The sequence below is a fragment of the Megalops cyprinoides genome, chromosome 3, assembly GCF_013368585.1.
Source record: "Megalops cyprinoides isolate fMegCyp1 chromosome 3, fMegCyp1.pri, whole genome shotgun sequence".
Classification (NCBI taxonomy): Eukaryota; Metazoa; Chordata; class Actinopteri; order Elopiformes; family Megalopidae; genus Megalops; species Megalops cyprinoides.
The window spans coordinates 26,832,066-26,854,402 of NC_050585.1; the positions used below are offsets into that span (position 1 = coordinate 26,832,066).

General features: G+C 39.4%; 1 protein-coding gene across 1 annotated transcript; it reads left to right on the top strand.

The window, feature by feature from the left end:
• The first annotated feature begins 6,249 nt into the window (after positions 1-6,249).
• si:dkey-18a10.3 (heat shock factor protein) lies at positions 6,250-21,179 on the top strand. The gene is made up of 12 exons (XM_036525315.1): positions 6,250-6,513; positions 8,917-9,025; positions 9,294-9,424; positions 9,546-9,664; positions 9,837-9,912; positions 14,795-14,856; positions 15,618-15,723; positions 15,902-15,999; positions 16,211-16,348; positions 16,544-16,625; positions 20,071-20,188; positions 20,553-21,179. The coding sequence occupies exons 1-12, from the start codon at positions 6,421-6,423 to the stop codon at positions 20,717-20,719; spliced, it is 1,299 nt and encodes a 432-aa protein (XP_036381208.1). The 5' UTR covers positions 6,250-6,420; the 3' UTR covers positions 20,720-21,179.
• The last annotated feature ends 1,158 nt before the right edge of the window (positions 21,180-22,337 follow it).

Sequence of the window (22,337 nt, forward strand, 5' to 3'; positions counted from 1 at the left end):
ACACAAAACAAATCGCACAGTGGCAATTAAAATGACAAGGCGGCTGTTTGTTTGGTGTAACATTTGGTCCAAAGGTCGCACAACCTCCTGTTACGGTGCAATCCATTTGTAAGAATTGTATCCTTTTTGATTCTTAAAACCCAAACTAAAAATAATATATTACTGAGTGTATAATTGAAGTGATGAATTATTAAAATGGATGTGTATGTTTCATACACTGTTTTCCCCCTTTTTTGAGAAATGTCCTCGGCTAAATTCTTCAAACATGCAACAAAATGTGTTTGAATGTCTAGTACTTACTATAACCCTTTATTAAATTAAATAAAAATATGACTACTTCTTATTTAATGTCACCATGTGAATTACTAGAACTATGTAAGCTCCAAAGCTCAAGCTTATTAAATTCTTTCAGATATAAAATAATAATTTGACTGAATTGTCTTTGACTGTCTCCATAACATTTGGCACTGTGTAATCTACTTACTGTGTAATGTGTAGCATAGTGACTGTTTGACTTGTCAAATGCCACTTCAAGGTGCCTTCCTGGTTTGTATTACGTTTCTGTCTCTGTTATACCTGCTCTCCATGCATTCAACCAGGGCTGAAAATGTTTCATAGTATTCTAAAGGAGCTCTAGTCACTATTATACGAGGGAGCTACTGTTTTGCCTTTAACACAAGTGGCTATATTTGAATGTAGAGTATAGCATTGCAGCTGATGGCTACTGAGCCCCCTGATGAAACTTCAGTAAGAATCTATCTTTCTTGGAGCCGCATCCTGGGTGAGATCAGCTTTATTTGTAAATATGTAATAAAGTGTGCCCATACTGACTATCAGATTGCTGGCAAATTCAGAACCTCAGCTACACACTCAGCCTTAGCCATTATGTTGTCATCAGGTCCCATGAAAACGCTGCCATTTTTCTAAGTCTCTGTCACTTCACTGACTGAATTCAACACAGGGCAGTACTGACAGACAGTGTCACAGAGGGAACATAACCTACTTTGGGTGCATGTCTCTACAAAAGTGAAAAATTAAAATGATTTGCCTGAACATGTTTTTTTGTTACTGACATTTTTCCTCACCCCTGTAATTTATTCATATTCATATTTATTGTGGCCTCAGTAATAAAAGTCCTTTCTCCATATCTAGATCCTTAATAAAAATCCAGCGGAGTCCAGATGAAGCCCTATATGCACATATTAATGTTAATCTACAGTGACCTCTGTAGTATAATGTGGACTAAAAAATACAGTTAAAATGATATGCTTGTAGTGACAAATTTAAAATCATATTAATTTTACTATTACACTATTTAAAATCATAAAATCAAAATATCTGTTTTCTGCCCTGGAAATCACACAGTGCCTGAAGTAAAGTAGAAGCCAATTAGAGCATAGTCACTACTCCAATGATGTCACCCAAGTAACTGGAAGGCACCTAACAAATCGCAGTGTTGATGAGATCAGATAGCGTGGATGGGATGAGATGAGACAAGGAAACTGGCTGATCTACCCACCCCTATCCACAGCAGAGCAAGGGCAAATTTTCTGCTGTTGTGGGCTCCTATGTGTTATTGGGAGATGACACAGCCAGCTTGGAAAAAGAGCTGTAGAGCTGTACTCAAGGCAAGCACTTTGCTAACTGAACTATTCATGAACCACCTGCAATTTTTAATTCACGGTTTAACAGTCAACCTTGAAACATTAACAAACACTATGTCCAGAAGTCAAGGGAAGAAAAAAGCCCAGAGTTAAGTTAATATATCAGTAATGTTTACTTGCTGAAAATCCACTGAAAATTCTTCCTGACTCGGAATGGAATGGAAATATACGTTCACATTTTATAAATGACCAATCCAATGTAACTCATCTCAAGAGACACTTGGGCTGACTCATTGGTTATGATAAACATCCTTAAAAACACAAAAGGCCTTAGGAGTATGCTCTTGTTCCAATAATCCTTAGCATACCATCTTTAACTTCATGTGCCTTTTTTGTTCTAAAAACTTGATGTTTTCCTGTTAGCCAATGGACAAGACTGCTTTCGGGCCAAAAATGTCATATTGCTGTGGAGGCAGTTGGGAAATAGGCCTGAACCTATGATTGCCAATTCAGTTACTTTATATCAACACTGAGTGCTGCCTGGCATGACTGCATTAAATCACAAAGGAATAAACTATCAATAATGAGTCCCCCTATATCTTCTCTATCTTTACACAACTTTGGTGGCAGCAGGTTCATGTCTGGATTAGCTTTGAGCCATACAGAGAAAATAAATTTCCAGTAATCATATGAGCCATCACATCTTGTCTGTCCTTTAGCACAACAAAATCCCCTTGCCCTATGAATTCCAAACATACATGCCAAATACTTACAGTCGACGGTGGCCTACAAGCTCAGCCAAAATGTAGGTGTTTAAGAGGCATCTTCACCAAACCATCCATGGGTTGCTACCTGCATGGTAGCTAGCACCACGCTGTGAGAGTGACATATTAATTTATAGTCTGGCTGTTTTACTTGAAATTGTAGCTAGTTTGGAAGCCAGATTTTGTCTGTGGACCCATAAGGTTTGGTGCACCATCTGGAAAAAGCAAGGACAGAAGGGTACGTATTATTCACTGCTTGAATGTTTAACGTTAACATGGTCACAGCCCTGCCTTCCAGTGATGTTACTAGTGCTCGCTAACCTGTGCTCTCTTTGTGTGCAGACCACTAGTGGCTGATTGCTTATTGGACCCACCTGGGAGCAGGTCTTTCAAGCCATGAGGCCTCTGGGTGTGGTCACCTATGACTGGGAATTAGGGTCCCTGGGTCCCAACAGCCTCAGCTCACTCTTTCTCCCCAGTGGGGTTCTCTCTCCCTTTTTTAGTCTCCTGGCTATGGACAAGGTTGTCTACTTGTTTCATAAGCTTCTCTTTGCATCCCACATACACAACACCATCACCCATGCAATTCTCTGCAGCCACACTGACTTACTGATGGACCATCCACATTGGTGCACATAGTTTTGACATTTAATGCTTTGATAAACTTGGATTGATGTTAACTGTTTGGTATGGTGGTCCACTTTTTGGGATTTTGAGCCAGGTCATGACACCAGCTAGATTAGTAGATACCTGTGTAAGTATTTTACTAACATTAGTTGTGTATTTGAACCCAGCCTTTTGGGACATGGCTTTTAAACGGATATTTAGAAGGGTAACAGACTAACCGTAGTGATCCATCCCTCTGAACATTTTCTTACTCTTAAGTTTGTTGTAATGCTCTTTGTGGTAATAAAGATAGCCAACACTAGTTAACCTACTCTAACTAGGGATGTACCCTACCCTTATCTTGCTTATAACAATGAAGGAATATAAAGTGGTTGTTTTGATGAGCAGTGGAGTTGACAAGATGGCACTGACTGTTCAGCTTGTTTTGGGGACTTTCACCAAGGAATATGATCCAACCATTGAGGATTTCTACCACAGAGAGATCTTTATTGCAAAAACAGACAGGGCTTCATGCTGGTCTACAGTCTAGTCAATCAGCAGTCCTTCCAGGTAATGATGGAGATTAAGTCACATATTAACTTGCGACATGGTTTGGTAATGTTTTGTTCATAGTTTAATAATTTCACAGAAAGGGGCAAAAGAGAGTAGGAAAAGTTTTCAGTAGAGTCATATACACCATGAGGAACCACCAAAACATAGGTTTATAGTGGTATTTCCGTGCTGTAAATGATTTTTGGATACACACCTGTTTTCATCTAGAGGCATAAATACCAACCAGACTAGAATGACTATCCTCTATGGCAACTCCTCTAGCTGTGTACCTCAGTTTACTAAAATGTGAATAACTTCACTGGTTAGCTGAGATACAGATGTCTATAAATGAGTGATATTTAAAATATTTGCCTGGTGTGGTTTGCTATGCTGGATTCAGATTATTTTTGGTCAACAGAAGATACAGCTTCAGCAGCTGTGTGTGTTAGCTAAATTCATGTTACAAAACTTGAAAGAGTACAGCAAGTTAGATTTTTAAGGGTCTGATCAATGTTCAGCTTTTTTCCCCCCCAGATAAGGCCTGGGCATAGTTACATATTTGCATTCCATACACAGATGGATTTTAATTTTTTGTTGCAGAAGTGTCTCCAGAGAGGACAGCCTTTGTCCCATGTTTGCTTATCAGAACTTTGACTCACCAATTGTAACAAAGACGATAGTGGGACTCAAGTCCAAGGAGAGACAGGCATCTTGGAGAACAAACAGGATCATACTTGGGAAAGCCCAATCTCACAGTCAAAAGTAGGCAAGAGACCTTAAACATGGTAGCAGATCCAGCAAAGGTACAAAAACACCAAGCAAGGTCAAGCCATATCAGGAAAAATCCAAAGGCACCAAGAACACAAGCAAAGAAAACCCAAGACTTAGTGATGAGGGAAAGAGCAGACAGGGTATATATATACACAGGAAAAGGGGCAATCAACAAACTGGGTACAGGTGTGCACAGCCAACATGGAATGCAACAGATTGAGCGCACCTGATTCCAATCAACATGAAAACAGTCTATGTCGCCCTCTGGTGGCTGGAGTCAGCAGTCCTTAGACCAAACTGCTAAAGGCAGACCAAGCCACCCTAACCTTTCATAATTGGTCCAGAGGGGAGCCTGACAAACTAGTGAAGATCCATCAAACACCAAAGTCAATTAGAGAGGTGCTCAGCCTCGCTGACCCTTTAATCTGTGAACATCATCTCCCTGCAGTGTGTGTGAATCTGTGTGATCACAGCCTGCACACCCTTGCATCAGCAGACAAGGCAGAGACTCAGTGGGAGGGAGCGTTAGTCAGAGGTTAGGGTGTTAGTGATTTCCACTGCAGGTTGGGTGTATAAGGAATATAAGGACAAAGATATGCTCAGGACATTGTGATGTTTGTGCCAGTCTTGAAAGTGCCCCTTTTGTACATCCCTTGCTTTTAATTTAATTGCCAGCTATATTGTTTTCTGAATGTTGATCATTTGTTTTGTCTTTCAATAAAATACTGTATCACAGTTTTTATTCTTGTCACCTTTGAATGTGTATTTCAAACGAACACGCCTAATGAGTGAACACACCTAAGATAATTTAAATGGAAGCAAGGTATTTGGGAATGTTGTTTTGGAATAGGACAAAATTGTCAACTGAACCAATTCCGTCATATCCCGAAATAGTTGTCCGTTGTCTTTTGGCAAAAAAGTAGCCACTAGAGGCAGACATTTTCCGTTCCTATCGAGACCATGCAGCAACCATACAGGGGACTGGCTTGACGACATTTAGCCAAATCAATTGACCGGGAACTGGTCTTCATGTGAGCTAGGGCATGCTTTTGCAATTCCTTAGACGCGGCACTGTTCTCAATATGGCTTGCTTAAGACTTATGTCTTAAATATGGAAATGATTAACTGTCAGTGGAAGTACCTTGTTCAAATAAATGAAAATGCGTAAGGATTTACATCATATGAAAACAAGAGTTTCTGAATTTGACTGTAGCGTTATCAGATTCGATGTCCTTAATATTTCAATATTTCATTACGCCAGTTAGCTGTCACACAGATCGTCTACAGCATAAGAATGCATTGTGCATAATTACATTGACTATGTGAAATTGATTTTGTTTTGAAATGCCCTTTTCGTGAAATCTCTCGAAAAAGTATGTCTGGTATCTTTAATCTTATCTCTTACACATTTCTCACCCTTGCGCAAAGTTTACAATACTTAGCTAAATATATTCTTATATAAGGCACCAGATTTGATTTTCGTATGAAACTGAGCCGGCTACCAAAATGTTTCCCGCTTATTTGCACCTTGGAATCTTGCCTGAGTGGAATAGTTTATGTGGGTTCCAAGTAAATGGGATTAACAAACGTCTGTCTAAAATAAGTACCGAATTGCTCTGAACAAATCGGTCAACTCATAGAACATTCCTATGCAATTAACAGTAGGCTAATATTTTCATCGTGAGGGTGTGAGTCAAATAGGCAGTTTTTAGTTTAACTGCTTCAAACCGATAGGTGATAGTATTAATCGTATGATTGTATGTGTAATATAAAATGTCCAGTATATATTTAGTTACAAATACACAGGCGGCTCCAGGTGGACGGTTATCTAATGTAGCGAATACATCAGTCTTATGGTCATACTCCGATTTGTGATTGGAGGGTGGTGAAAATGGGCGTGTGTATTATGCCACCGTTCACGTGTGGTACGGGCCATCTGAGGTCCACATTTTACCAGGACGTCTCATAAAGCCTGTGCTTGCGGTTGGAGAGGATACTTCACAGATCTGAACATTGATTAAAACATTCGGTGCCATTTTTATTTACATAACAGCTACAGACATTGGCGGTCGAACTTGTAAAAATTATTAGACCTGGTTGTTGTTCAACCAAACAACAGCAAAATGAAGCAAAACTGTAATGTACCTGCTTTCCTCAGCAAACTCTGGACACTGGTTGAGGATCACTCAACAAATGATCTCATCTGCTGGAGCCAAGTGAGTAGCAGATACGCACAGGGATGACTCTCGCTTTTGCAGACTTTACGTTCGGGCAGAACGTTTGAAACGAACAGTCGTGCGTGTTTAAGCTGTGTGTCTGTGTCGAAATTGAATGGCGTGGGATCAGAGTCATTCTAACTAGGCTACATGACATGATGGCGCTACAACGATCATGTACATACCTAAATTGTTTTATATGAAAACCTGAATATGTTTTATCCGAATGGTCTGTTTGAAACACGTTGTTGAATTTCACCCGATTATAGAAATTTATCAAGTGACTCTAAAGTTAACTTGGACTCTTACGTTGATGACGTACGCCTGTAGACAAATACGTACAGTAATTGGAAATTTACAGACTGCGTCACCGCAGCAAGCGATCCAAAATCTCGGGCATCTGTGATTAGCCTAGGGCAGGGCGTATTCGCCTTTCAGCCTCTCACATTCTTTGAAATGTTTTTTTACTTGATGACATTCAAAACAAAGAATAGATATATTTTGTGACTTTACATTTTAATCAGATTTGAACATAACCTGTTTGCTTTCAGAGTTTAATAATTGATGAAAATGTTCAAGCAGGCAGAAAATGATACCTTGAAAATGTGTTTATGAAGAAAATAATTTTCACCATGTTCTGACTGGGCTAAATGAAACCGTGACCGCGAAGCAGGTTATATGCAGTCCATTTACTGAATGCATTCTACAAATAGACCTGTATTAAGCCTAAGTAAGACTGAATTAACCTCTGAATACGAATTATACTTCGCCTAAACCCTTTTTGAAACTGCGTAACAAACTGTTGATGGACAAGCACAAACCCACGTGTATTCCGCATATGTTACTGAAGCGCTGTCACTATTGGTTGCCCCTCTGACCTACTAGACGTCCAGTTTTAAATAGAAAATTGCTAACCGCTAATCCGATTGGTGGGTTTCACGGAGAAAGGGGTTCCGTCTGGTCATTGGTAAACTCGCGCTACCTCATTTGCATATCAAAAAGGGCGCCTTTTTTAATTGGTTGGGATGTGTACTGTGATAGTGGTATCGAAATTAATGGAGAAACCATATGTAAGCGAGTGAGCGGATGATTGAGGACCGGGGAATATCAAGCACAGAAGGTGCTGGAGCCATGATGTTCGTTATTTTTGGTTTTGGAGGGCCGAGCACTGAAAGTGCCATATTGTCTTTTTTCGTCTTACTGTTTTTCAGCAAAACAACAATAAATTCCAGACTTTTAAGAAATTTACGAAACATTTTAGGGTTTTTGGGGGAAGGCTATCGGAGATGCTGTCACAGCGATTTTCTTACTGTCGGTCCCATGATATGGCTACTATAGGCTAGTAGATTTCGCAGCAGTGAAATTTGTTTATTTGCATTTATTTGCAATATGTACACATGAGGTCCGCCGTACTGTATTTTCTTCAAGGTGGAAAATTAAAAAAAAACCGCCTACTGAAATGAAACACTTAAATTAAGTGTAATTTCATCTTGGACTGATCTATTGACTATCTGTCTATTGTGTTTTTGGATATTCCACTTGAAGTTAAGTTTGTTTTTGTTGAGTAAAATGGTTACCATCAGCCATATTTTGCCACATACACATGTTATATACAAATTATGTCTGACATCACAAACAAGACAGAACATCTGCTGCACCACACATGAGACAGGTCCAGGGATGTAAAGGTGATGTGTTAGGGAACATAGCAATCACAGCTTAAGAATTTGGCACATATTAGTGATTATTGTCAGTGTTAGATGTTTCATATAAATGCTTCAAATAATTGCTTGTTTTGGACATAATACATTTGCCCAAGCCTTCCAAAAAGATCTTCAGTAAATGTTTGTACATTAAACAATATGGCTGACACGAGCCAATCACATGACAAATATATGTTCATAGCCAAATTTGAGGAGGTTACTAATCTTGCAGTTTTGAAGAGGTCCTTGCATCATTACTGGAATTTACAGTGAATATGATTTCTTATAATTTATTTTTAATTTATTTTGTAGTATTTTGTCCACCAGGCTGACTTTACCACCATTTTGGATTTCTTAAAAAGATTAAGAAATAACTTTATATTCCCTTATATGTATAAATTATTTTTTCCACTAACCCTAATTTGTCCTTTGGACACTATTTACTGTAATTTCTATTTCTATACTCCATTTCTATCAAATTTGTCTCTTGGACATTCAGATCCTTGAACCCATAAGGGAATATTCGCAGCATATGTGGTTCTTTGTCCCATCATAAGTAGAAGAGTATGCACAGAATATGGTGTTTTAAAAAATTCTACATACCTTTTTCCTCTTAGATACAGCGTCTTCCAGCATTCTCCCCTTCTCTGTTCCCCTTCCTTTTCTACCTCTCCACTTTTCCCTCCTGTTCTCTCCACAGGATGGCAGTAGCTTTCTAGTATGTGATGAGCAGCGCTTCAGCAAGGAGATCCTGCCCCTCTATTTTAAACACAGCAACATGACCAGCTTTGTGCGACAGCTCAATATGTGTAAGTATCCTTCAGTCAACCAACTGGACTACCATAAATACCACACAGCACACACTTTCCCCACCCAACCCTGAATCGGTACCCTCACTCATAACCTATGCTTGTATCTTTTGCCCATACATATAACCCTCTGTTCTTACCGGATACTCTTACCCTTGGGTGGGGCAGCAGTGTACCATAGTAGTTAAGGAGCAGGACTTGTAACCGAAAGGTTGCCATGCAAATAAACAATAATACAAATAATTTCTGTGCCTGCCTGCGGGGACAGATGGTTTCCACAAAGTGGTGCAGGTGGATGCAGGGCTACCCCGGGATAGCCAGAGGGTGGACAGCGTGGAGTTCCAGCATCCGCACTTCCAGCAGACGCAGCCTCATTTGCTGGGGCTTATTCGGAGAAAGGTACGGGAGCAAACAGGAGTAAAGTGGGGGGGGGCATTTTACTGGTTTTACTTCTTTCTACCATCTTCCTCTTCTATCCATTTACAGTTACTTGTCAATGCCACTCCTCCCTGTCCGACAGGTGTCAGTGAGCCGTGGAGGGGAAGAGGGTATGGCTCAAGTGTCACAGGTCCTGCTGGAGCTTGGCCAGGTGAGGAGCTGGCAGGACATTTCTGACTCCAAACTGATGGGCCTGAGGAGGTAAGTCACTCGCCTGAATTTACACCATTTAAACCTTGTATGAGAAGATGCATTGATTTCTTTTTAACTTGCCTGAAGTGTACAGCAGCGCTTGAATATGCTGAAGCTGCTGTGCAGTTCAGAAATTAGAGAAGAAAAATCCTGCTTGGTTTTGCTTGTCTATGACCTGCAGGGAGAATGAGAGTCTTTGGAGGGAAGTAGACTCCCTGAGGCAGAGGTACCAGCAGCAGCACAAGATCATTCGCAAGGTAGGGAGAGGTGTGACCAGAAGAGAATGGGAGGGTGGAGATGTGTGGAGGGAATGCGCGTGGTCTCTCTGGGTAAAAAGCAGGGGTGGGCATGAGCTTTTGAATGCTACTGTACTCAAAATAGAGTTCTTAAAAACACTCCATTGCTTAAAATATGTTAATTAAATAGGTCAGAAAATACATTTTGTTTGAAGAATTCAGTTGCATAAACATTAACTCTTAAAAACTGGTGTCTTATGAGGATAGGCAGAAATACACATCAATAAGAGGAAATGCATTTGAACCTTAAAAACATGTTATATCTAAGTTTCTACAGTAAGCAAAATGGGAGCAATATGGCTCAATTGTTTTCTTCCATAGCTTCAGACCAGAACTGTTTGAATTCACAAATCACTTGAATTATGTCGATGGAAAACAGCATTATGTATAAATATTTTGAAACAACATCAGAAGTTACAGCAGAATTTAAGATACACCAGTGTGCTACAATAGAATCCTGTAAACAAGCCATGAAGTCATAGCAGCTCAACAAAGGAAAGTAATGTCTAACACAGCCATTTTCTGATAGCAGTAAGCACATTTTAACAGCAGATGGAGTTTCAGTCATTAAATAATGGCTGTTGAGTGTTAGTTATTCACTGCATGAGAATTGAATTGATGTCATAGTTTTATTGATGGCAGATTTTGAACTGTTGAATTCTCAGCTATCACAAATTGCACCAAGGATGTGGCCATATTAGGACATTGTCACACTATATTTAAGGGAATAAACTCAAACCTCAAACAAAAAAGATATTCAACATGCTGTCAGCTTGTATTAGCTTCATTCTTCCAAAGCTTTATCCAAAACCTCCTCATCTCAAACATTCTTATACCTCGGTGGAAATTGTCATGCACTGACATCAAATTCTGCTTCATACTTCATACCTCAGCTGTAAAGGTCATGAATTGTTATGCAATTAAGTCTGATCTTTGACTCTCAGTTTCAAATTTCCATCACAGAAAGTTTGGTTGCCACCACACGTATTTCAAGGCTAGGTAGATTAACGTGCAAGTGATTTTCTAAATTTGATAAACTATTTAGCTCTTGATATCCCATTATTCTTAATGGTATGATTATGATATCAGCAGTGTGGCGTAGTGGTAAGAAGCAGGGCTCATAACTAAAAGGTTGCTAATTCAGTTCCCCACTGGGGCACTACTGTTGTACCCTTGGGCAAAATACTTAACTGACAATTGCCTTAGTAAATACCCAGCTGTATAAATGGATAAAATTGTCACTTTTGTAAGTCGTCCTGGATAAGAGCATAAATGAAAATAATGTAGTTTCATATATATATATATACATAAATATATACACTAAGTGGCCAATTTATCGGGTATACCACCCTGTTTACCAAAATGGACCACTCCTGCAGACAGTGAGCCACATAGCTGTGGCTTACTAAATAAAGCAGGCAGACAGGCATTGAGGCATCCAGTTATCGTTCGAATGAATGTTAGAATGGGCAGTGGTGGCAGAGTGACCTAAGCGACTTGAGCATGGTACGATTGTCGGTGCCAGTTCCAGTATCTCTGAAATGGCTGCCAGTCTGGGCTTTCCATGCACAACAGTGTGTAGGGTTTACATAGAATGGTGTTTCCAACATTGGAAAATTGAGGAGTGGAAAACCTTTTTTGGTCCAACAAATCTGGGGTCCTGTTATAATCATGCTGAGGGCAGAGTCAGGATTTGGTCTAAGCACCATGAGTCCATGGCCCCATTCTGACTGGTGGCTATGGCACAGGCTGGTGGCGGCAGTGTAGCGGTGTGGGGAATGTTTTGCCACACACATTAGGTCCCTTTTATATTTCTGTGCTTTTCATTAGGGTGTACTTGAGATGTACAGTTATATATGTGGTGCAATTGCCAAAAGATAGGCTGAGAACCACCATTCTAGCAAACCCCTCTTCATTTTGTGGCACAACTTTTGTATTTAATTCATATGTGAGAAAACTTGGATGCTGGAATTTTTAGGAGGAAGCTCAATTAGATGACACCGTGAACTGATCTCTTTCAGCTGAGGTGTAAATAATGAAGCAGAACTGGATGATGATACATGAAAGTTGTTATGTTTGGGATGAGGCTGCAATGGATGATTGGATGACAGCAGATGGAACCATATCTGAATGTTTAAGGTTTGAGGAATTTCTACTGATGTTTGATGCTGTCATAATGTAGACGCAGTATGTCTAACCAGTTAAAGACTTTGGATTCTGGCTTTTTGATGCATGCAAAGTTGCTTGAAGATAGATATTTGGGCTTTTACAGATAAAATGTTTGTTTGTTTTGGTAAATGTGAACAATTCAGCAATGCCAAAATCAATATCCACTGGTTCTTGATTTAAAACATGTAAGATTAAATGTGTTACATTACGTAAATATAGTTCATTAGAAATATTGTTCTTTAGCAACAGCAACAGGCTTTCACAGGCTATGGTACAACTGTTGACATTGTATGAGCTTACTTTTAAGATATTTTTTGGTGTTGGCATATACATTTTTAACATGTAGTGGCCTGCTCTAGTGGCTAACTTCCTCTGCTCCAGCACTACAAAATTCCCATCCTTGTGGAAAGTAGTCATTTGACCACAAGCTCATAGTTTGATTGCTTGCATTTGATTTGATTGATTGGAATTAAATATTTGTTTTTGACTTTTGACTGAAGAACTATGCTAAAATCTTCTTTCACTCTGATTCTGAGCTACACTATATGGACAAACGTATTCGGACGCCTGACCATTACATTGTAATGACATTGTATTCAAATACATATACTTTAATATGGAGTTGGTCCCCCTTTTGCAGCTATAACAGCTTCCAAACCTCTTGGGAGGCTTTCCACAAGATTTCGGAGTGTTTCTGTGGGAATTTGTGCCCATTCAATCTGTAGAGCATTTATGAGGTCAGCCACTGATGTTGTACGAGAAGGCCTGGCTCGCAATCTCCGTTCCAGTTCATCCCAAAGGTGCTTGATGGGGTTGAGGTCAGGGCTCTGTGCGGGCCAGTCAAGTTCTTCCACACTGAACTCATCAAACCATGTCTTTAGAGTCCTTGCTTTGTGCATTGGGGCACAGTCATGTTGGAATAGAAGAGGGCCTTCCCCAAACTGTTGCCACAAAGTTGGAAGCATAGCATTGTCCAAAATGTCTTGGTATGCTGAAGCATTAAGATTGCCCTTCATTGGGGATAAGGGGCCCAGCCCAAACCCTGAAAAACAGGTGTGGCCAAATACTTTTGTCCATATAGTGTATGTGTATGTGTGTGTGTGTGTGTGTGTGTGTGTGTGTGTGTAATTGTATTTTTGCTTATTTAGAGTGAAACTGAAAAACCAGAATAATATTTATTGATATGATATTATACATTTTCATGCATGTTTTCAAGTTAATGGAAAAGCCAGTTAGTATTAACCTGAATGTAAATGATTAAAATTTGTCCTCAGTTTTTTCCCCATGATGAAGACATGATAGTAACTAGATGTAACGCCTTTAAAAATTAACTATAACTAAACATCTTTTCATTTTCTCTGACGAAAAGATGACTCGATGAAAATTGCAGTGATTTAATTTCAATTTTTGCATGATTGTGTGATTAGTTCAGTCCGTTCCTATACATGCATGCTTTGGAAAAAATGAATCATTCTTGATGTTCTTCCCTAGTGGTGTTCTTCCCAGCTCAGCTAGCTGTCACGCTGGCTTAAAAAGAAGAAGAAAAGAATAGTTTGCTAGCAAACTATTCAAGCTGCATTGTTCCTCACTTCCTCATTCTCCAGTTAGTTTTAGAGGCTATAGCAGGATACCAGTCTCTCCACAAAGTCTAAACTTGACTTTCTCTTGTCATGAAGGCAAAATATTAGGTTGTGAGTAATTGCCCCTAAAGTATAATTTAAGTTGAATTGATTGGAGTTGAATTGAATAAAATATTTTATAAGCTTCTAAATTAGAATAACAATTGATATGTCCACTCTTTGTCCTGCATTCATTAATTCATTCAGCTTTTGCTTTAATCATGTCATATGTTAGATTTATTCAAGTAATAGCACACCTGATTCAAGCTATCAGCTAAGCAAGACCTTTATTAGTTTAAATAGGCTTGCTAGTGGTGGCAGAATACACATCTGGGAGTCCAATAGGGAGACAATAGTGATGTTAGCTGTTTTGTTGGCTTTGCAATTAAAGATATATGAATGGCATATGGTGTAAGGACATCTGTATTTACTCAATGAAAGGTTAAGGGTAAGGCTAGAATTATGTAATAAAAAAACACATAAAGACAAAAATGTGACAAAAGGATCAAAACTAGACTAATATTTCCAGGGTGTTTGTCAACTAACAACTAATAAACTATGAATAAGGGTGTAATGACTAAAATATGACTAAGAGAAATATGTATGTTAGTGAAAAGGTGAAGGCTAAGTGTAGAAAAGCTTCCAACATTAACACTGGTTACCCATGCATTGATCCAGCAATGGCTGAACTAACCTGTCCCATTTTGTGAAAAAGGTTTAGGGATACAACATACACCAGTATCGTCAGGGAAGGGTGTTGTGTGGGTGGTACCACAGTGATGTGGGAGGGGTCAGGCTTGGGAGGCTGGGTCAAGAGAAGTTAAATGCAATGAGAAGAGTTGGAGTAAAGTAAAGATTGGGAAATGGGGTTGAGGGGTCTTCCTTGGGTTTTTCTGAGGTTGTGACTGTAATATTGAGTGCACATGTGGAAGTAAACACCTGTCTCTCTCTGCTTCTCATTGTTTTCTTCTCCTGTGCTCTTTTCCTTCATTCTTCCCTCTTCTCATTTTCCATTTTTATCTTCTCTGTCCCTCCCTTCTGTCTATCACACACAGATCATTCACTTCATTGCCAGTACAGTCCAGTCCAAAGGGATCACAGGCATCAAGAGGAAACTGTATGTACCACACTACAATACATGTCATACCTAAATCCATGACACAGTAAACATGAAGGTGCTTCTGTGATGCAGAGCCATCCATAGCTGATCTTACAGGTCATGCATTCTATATTATTTGCAGGGGTTCTAAGGGGAAAACCACACCAACATAATGAATGGGCAAACATCAATGTTCTGGTAGAAATATTGACTTTTACTATAATGAGTAAATGGTGTGTCCACTCCCCACATGTCTGTGTGTCACGTTGTGCAAATGACAAAACATTGTATTTGTGAAGGACAGAAGACACGAGGCCACTTTGGTTTCTGTTCGCAAACTTTTCCATGACATTCATATCAATGTCTGATACTCTATGGATGTTCATTTCCAGTGATTGCAGTGATAGAGATCAGTGTAGCATCTTCCTGAGTTAAAGTTTAACTATTACAGTCTGACAAAGTCCACACAATTCATGATTATCTGTATGGGTGCAGCATGTTTTTAAGGCACCTGAAAAATACAGGGAAGTTGTTTTTGTCAGTAGTTCATTATCTTGTTCACCATATGCTTAAAATTGACAAAGGTACATGCTGATATCAATGTTGGAGTGTTTTCACCAGGAGCCATTCCTTGAGGTTAGCTATTGAGTACAGTTTTACCCAAGTGTATAGGACACATGGAGGAATATATCCTTTTCCACACTCTTTCCCTTTCTCCCCTTCTTTCTTTGTCTTTGTCTTTCTGACTGGGTCCCCCACTCTCCCTCTGTCTTTCCCAGGCCCCTAATGATTGACAGCTCAGGGGTGTCCCATTCCCCTCCCAAATACAGCAGATCCATCAGCATGGATCACAGCCAGCCAACCTCCACTCTGCATGGGATACAAGTGAGTCATTATTTTTACTGTGTCGGCTGTTGTCATAATCCAGTAATTACAGTTGTCATTAAAGAATGAATCTGGCATGCAGTACATCTTGCATTACACTTGGCTGATAATGCATTTATGAAGTAATGCTGAGTCAGGGTATCTGCTGCTCATACACATTGTGGTGATGTTGTGGCAGCTGGACTCGGTCAGCGGTAGTGTGTACCCAAATGGAATGATCATCTCAGACATCACTCATCTGCTGGAACCCCTCATAGGAGCACAGAAACAGCGCAGGTAAGGTATTGGCTTTGCTGCAGTTCGCTGTACAGTTTAGGTAGGGGTGATGGAGGGTAGGCTTCGGTGAGGAGCAAGGAAGCATTTCAAACAGATCTCATTCTGTCTCACTCTCTCATGTGTATCACTTGTTAACAGCATTTGTTGTCTCGCTCTTGTTCATCTGTGTGTTCCCTCTCTCTGCCACTGTCATATTTCCTACATTCCTCAGAGCCCAGCTGACTGAGGGCCAGCCCCAGTCCTCTGTGGGGCCTTCTCTATCCTCCCCCCCAACACCCACTGTAGAGCTGGATCTCTCCCTGCTGGAGGATGCTGCATCTTCTCAAACAGGACAGAATAGCCCTGACAGGTGAGGATGAGCTTCTTCTGATTCATGTGGACTGAGCAGCACGCCAGTAAAACCTCTACAGTGTATAAAAAGAGCAGCTGTCACCTGATGAATTAAGATTGCTTTTGAACAATTGTAGGAGCTGCAAATGAACAACAAAGACGTTAACTACAGTATATAATCATAATTTCATTAATCATAAACCCTGTGTGGCAGGATTGATCCGTGTGACCCCCTGGCTCTCATTGACTCCTGTCTTCCTCTGTCTCCCGGGCCCGGCCTGGACCTGCTGACTGAGGTAGGAACAGCCTAAGGCTCTCCTTGTTACCGACTCTGATATTGTGCTGGCAGGGTGCTGTTCATCCACTTCATGAGAAACATCGGACATCCAGGAGTCACTACGGAGATGAAAAAGCAAAAACATAACATTTTTCCCTCCTGAGATACAGGCAGCTATTATCATTGTGGTGAAAAGTTGTTGTGTCTTAAATGCTGATACAATTAAAAAGGATAAAGTTTTCTTTGCATTGTTATGGTAATGAGTGACCCCACAGAGTCGGAGAGGAAAAATGTGTGGCTCAGACTGATTGAAAAGGCAAAGTGCCTGTGATGGAGTGCCGTCACTACGGTCGAGTATGCGATCTAACTGCTATACCAACGAGCCTGGCTCTTTGGTGTCACGGCCAAAGTGGCATGGTTGGTACCCTGTAGACCCGGGTTCGAGGCCGGGTGGGATGACTGCTCTTGCCCTTCGCTACAGAGCCAAACAAAATAAGAGAAGAAAATGCTAAACAAAATAGCTGGGTAGGTGAAGTTAACATTCCTGATCCTTTGGTTGGTAGTTGGCTAGCTAGTCATACTCTGCCTTAGAGTCCCCTGATTTTAAAAGCGCTGTACTCTAATTTAGCCAGATAGCTAGCCCAATAAATCATCCTGACAGCATTAAATTGATTTCTTAATATCTGTGGCTTTGTGCTAAATATTTACTTCCTTACTTACCTGTGAGGTAGCCAGCTAGGCAGCAATAAACATCAGGATACCGATGTTTGGGGCATTGCTTGGGATTGCTGACCCACACACGGCCTGGCAGTTCTGTATTGTATACTATATGTTTGCATGTATGAAGTTCAACTGCAACCAGATTATATTTGGTATTGCACCATGTAAGTGATCCTTTTGAAAGACTGTTAAAGAATTAATATGGTGTCATGTGATATAAGAAAAGCCATAGGGGAAACATTTGTAACTTCTTACATACCAGTATAATTCAAAATGTACCTATTCTGTTGCTTTATAAAATGCAACAGAAATTCGGTACCATACTAGTGTATGTCATAGAATTGTAGACCCTTCAATTTCAAACACTTCTTGTATTGTCAAGTCAAGACCCTTCAATTTCAAACACTTCTTCTATTGTCAAGACAATTTCAAACACTTCTTGTTTTGTCAAGACTAAAGTCATATGCAACTAAAGTCATAGGCATGCAATGTGGGTTTGTTTTGCGGTAGTGAAAACATGGCGGAAGGCAGTGATAGCGCTCTGGAGATTTTTCAACGGTATAAATTTTCATACCATTTCATCTCTAGTGCGATTAGAACACTAGATTGGAAGAATTCTAGCTAATTCTAACAGCGATTTAACATTAAAAAATATAGCAAATGCTAACTGAAAACAATGAGAAGCTTAATAACGCTAATGAAAACGTAACAAACCATGTAACGTAACAGTAGCGCTACATAGCATAAACATAAGTTACTATGCGAAAGGGTTAAAAGTTCAATAAATGCGTGATGTTTCTAAAGTCAATGAGTAATCGTGTTAAATAATCGTGATCTCAATATTGACCAAAATAATTGTGATTATTATTTTTGCCATAATCGAGCAGCCCTACTAGTCAGTCATGCTGCCATTTTTCTGAATAGAAAGTTTTATTTGTCTGTAGGCTAAATAAAGAGTTCATTGTTTAAAGGGTGATGTGTTTTTATTTTTTTCTTAAATATAAAGATACCGAAACCGTAGCGTTACCATGACCCAAAAACCGCGATACATACTGAACCGTGGGCCCACTGTACCGTTACATCCCTAGTAAAGCCATATCTTAGTACTCCATTCAAAGTATTCCATGTTCGGGCACTTTCCTCTTTAATACATAATATGTATTCACAAGCCACAAGTAAATACAGTACTCTGTCTTTGATGGAAGTTTTATTCTGTCCAGTGTTATATCAGTTGGTCATTAATGTCAGTGTTGGGAGGGTTACTTTTAATATGTATTCCACTACAGATTACAGAATACTTGCCCTAAAATGTAATTTGTACCGTATTCTGTTAGGTCACTCAAGGTAAGTATCGTAATCTAAATACTTTGGATTACTTTCTGAACACTGTGTTTTTAATTTTTAAAAGTATGTAAGTAAAAGTGTGAATGTGGCATATACTGGTTGGGTGATTCTCACGAACTATGTCCAAGTGATGTCAAAATCTAAATAGTTGAGTGATTTTTTTTTTACTGCAATACAAAGAGCAAGATGGAATCCGAAGAACGTTCTTAATGGTTTTTTAAAGAACGTTCATCCGACTAAGGTTCTGAATGGTTATTTTTAGAATGTTCACTTAGCATTGTTGTGGCTAACATTTTGGCACCCCCATATTAAGTCTATGGGCATTTCATCGCAGTCTCTTCAGAATTGTAAATGTTAATACAAAAACTGTACATTACACGGCACACGGCACAAGCCTCCCCAAATACATTGTGAGTGAGAAAGGAGTAGCTTAACAATTTAATGTATAATATGAGTAGTGTAAAATTGTTGGAGTAATCGCAGTTTTGAATATGTGAAATTTCACTTGTTTTGTCACTGTATCTACTCGTTGGCTAGTTAGCTTTAATACTATACCTACTAGTCTACTAGCTAGCTGAATAGCTAATCCAGTGCAGCCAAACTATGTAAGATAGCTAGGTAGCGATCAATATTATCTTAAATAATGAAGAAGAGAACTTATTTCAAGATGCTTCTTCAGGTTAGAGGTCGACTCTTTTAAAGCGGATAGTAGTTTGGTTGCTGGCAAACACAGCTTGCATTGTACTGTTATGTTGCGACTTTTGCCAAATTTGAAAGAAAAATGGTCCCGCATAAACTTATTGCACTGGCTGCTTTCTGTCTCACTCTGCATTCAACTGTCTTGTCAGGGAGGCTGTGCAATTTTTTCTTTTTTTTTTTTGTGAGGGGCATATGGGAGATACACCCCGAGGTGCCTATCATTGGATAGATTTTCCAACTGAATAAACATTAAATGAAAAAAAAATGAAATTAAATGAAAAAAATCCAATCTAATCCCTTCAGTAATGTGAATATTTTTAAAATGTAACTGTAATTTGATTACCATCAATTTAAATGGTAACTGTAATGGAAGACAGTTACTCATATTTTGTATTTTAAATACATAATGCCGTTACATGTATTCTGTTACTCCCCAATGCTGATTAATGTATTTTATCACAGCAGAAATTGTAAACCATGACATCATTGCAGCGTAATGTGAATGTGAGTCTTGAACACCCAGCTCCACTCAGTTGTGCAACAGCCTGTTCTATAGGACATTAATCTTTTCACTTCTCAATATCACGGCCTGGTCACAAGTACGACTATGAAGGGAAAATTATAGGGAGATAAGAAGGTTAAATGATTGGATTGTGAGAAGGGAAGTGAATAACAATGTGATTAATTTTACTGTCTCTCAGCTGTTCAGCCCTGCTCCTTGCTCCCCTGGTGAAGGCTTGCCGGCCGATGACCTGGGTGGGAGGCAGGGGACTGTGCAGCAGGCCAATTCTTCAAATACACAAACAGACAAGCAAACAGGTAAAGCGAGGTGCGGTGGGAGGTCATATACAGCTGAACTTCACAGATGGGGTGGCAGTATAGCATAGTGGTAAGGAGCAGGGCTAGTAACCAAAAGGTTGCTGGTTCAGTTCCCTGCTGGGGCACTGTCGCTGTACTCTTGGGCAAGGTACTTAACCCAGAATTGCCTCAGTAAATATCCAGCTGTATAAATGGATAATATGTAAAAACTATAACCTGCGTAAGTCACTCTAGATAAGAGTGTCTGCTAAATGACAATAATGTAATGTAGAATGTAATGTAATGTAACAAATGTGAACACATTCCTCATCCTGTCCTCACCTCTTCCTTTCATCCTTCCCTTCTGTCTTCTTTGTCGTTACAGTTGCCACTTTAGGGTGGGATGCCCAGCAGAAAGATGGGGGTGAAGAGGAGGAAGAGGCGGGTGAGGGCACTGATATGTTGCCCACTCTGCTGCAGTTGGCAGAGGAAGTGTCTGATTTCACTTACCTCGCTGCGCCCTTGTCCTTAGATGCCCCCTCTCTGGTGTAGGGAGAAAGGGTGTGCACCCATGTCTGTCACCCATCACGTTACTGGATCTGTGGATGAAACACAGAGAGGGCAAAACTGATCAGCATTTAAGTGTTCCTCCAGCAACCACAGATGTCTCTGACATCATTGTGATCCTAAACACTAATTTCATTTCCATGAACCAGTCTACTTGTATTCATATTATTGCTATTGATATCATAACACTTGACTGTAATGCGACCAAATTATTGGTCAGAAATATTTTAACTTGTTTGAAGAATTACCATATACAGTATTATATCACTAACTGAACAGAGGAATAATAACAGTAGTTCACTTTTTTTGCTGTTACTGTTGGTAGCAGTGTAAGAATATGGTACTGACAGAAGAAAAGAATGTGACTACACATTACTGCCAGCTGTACTTGAATAGGAGTATGATAGAGAGGAAGACAAGGTAACTGATGTTACAGTGAGTGAGAGAGAGAGAGAGTGAACCACTAAATGGGTCACTCATTGTGCTGTGTGTAAATACCAACAAGCTGTATGAATTCACTTGTCTGAAGGGAGAATTCGTTGCAGAAATGTTAATAAGGAAACATTATGTTTGAATTATCTTCTCCTACTAATTCTCTTCAAAAGTGGTGTTTGTCCACAAATCTATAGACAATGCCTTGAGTTTTGGGGTGAAGACTTTCACAGACCTGTTGATCTTTGTTTTGTTTTTTTTTTGCACTTGTTTTTTTTTGTTAAATGTAATAGTTTACAACATAAGCAGAATGATTGAGTGCTTAGTAAACCTGTGTTGTTAATTTAAAACAGTGTGCAAATTTAGTCTGGGATTTCACAGGTTAAATTTTCTGCCAGGACATTAATAAAAATACTTTGAGCATAGTTTATGCATAATAAATGGAAGAATATATTATATATGAATTTGTGAGATGTCTGCTGATCGTTTAATGTATGAATTTGCACTATCAAAAAACTACTGTATTTTTAAAAGAAAATAAAATGTATTTGCAAGTATGTTTGTAGTGTATCTTACTAATATTTCATTTTGATTTATTTGTTTATCTCAGTTTTACAGATGTCTTTTGGCTGGTGGCACCATTAGGCTTTCATTCAACCATCCTTCAGGTGGCAGTAGATGGACATCTTTGACCTGAAGCTAGAGGAAAGTGGTTCAGATAACTTGGACCAAGTTATCAAGTGAATCCTTGATGACGGAGTCTTTTTTATATGTCAAAATTCACCTGTTTCTTGTTCAACAAGTATGTGGTTGCTGACATTACTGACAAGGGTTTCACATTGCCATCACTGAAGCACCTTTACTTGACACAAATGACCACACAAATGGTGGAAACCGCAAAAGCAGGGTATGCTTGAATGATAAAATAATGAATCTAGGATAAGCTTGATCAAGGCCAGTATTTTCTCTTCCTGCAGTGGAAATCATAGTAGTATGCTGGAATCATAATGCTGAGCTATTTCAGTGTTGACACTGTATACACAATAGTGTACCTAGAGAAGTTAAGACATTTATTTATTCATGTCAGCTATATAGACTACATGGATGTGATAGGTAGTTAGCCTAGATCGCAAACCTCAGACACATCTGTGTAGTTATGGTAAGCTAGCTA

What these genes read in the sequence shown, in the direction of transcription:
- si:dkey-18a10.3 (XM_036525315.1), top strand. Translation starts at nt 6,421, where the DNA reads ATGAAGCAAAACTGTAATGTACCTGCTTTCCTCAGCAAACTCTGGACA. An exon ending in TGGGGCTTATTCGGAGAAAG is followed by an intron (nt 9,425 to 9,545) that starts GTACGGGAGCAA and finishes CCTGTCCGACAG; the next exon opens with GTGTCAGTGAGCCGTGGAGG. An exon ending in AAACTGATGGGCCTGAGGAG is followed by an intron (nt 9,665 to 9,836) that starts GTAAGTCACTCG and finishes TATGACCTGCAG; the next exon opens with GGAGAATGAGAGTCTTTGGA.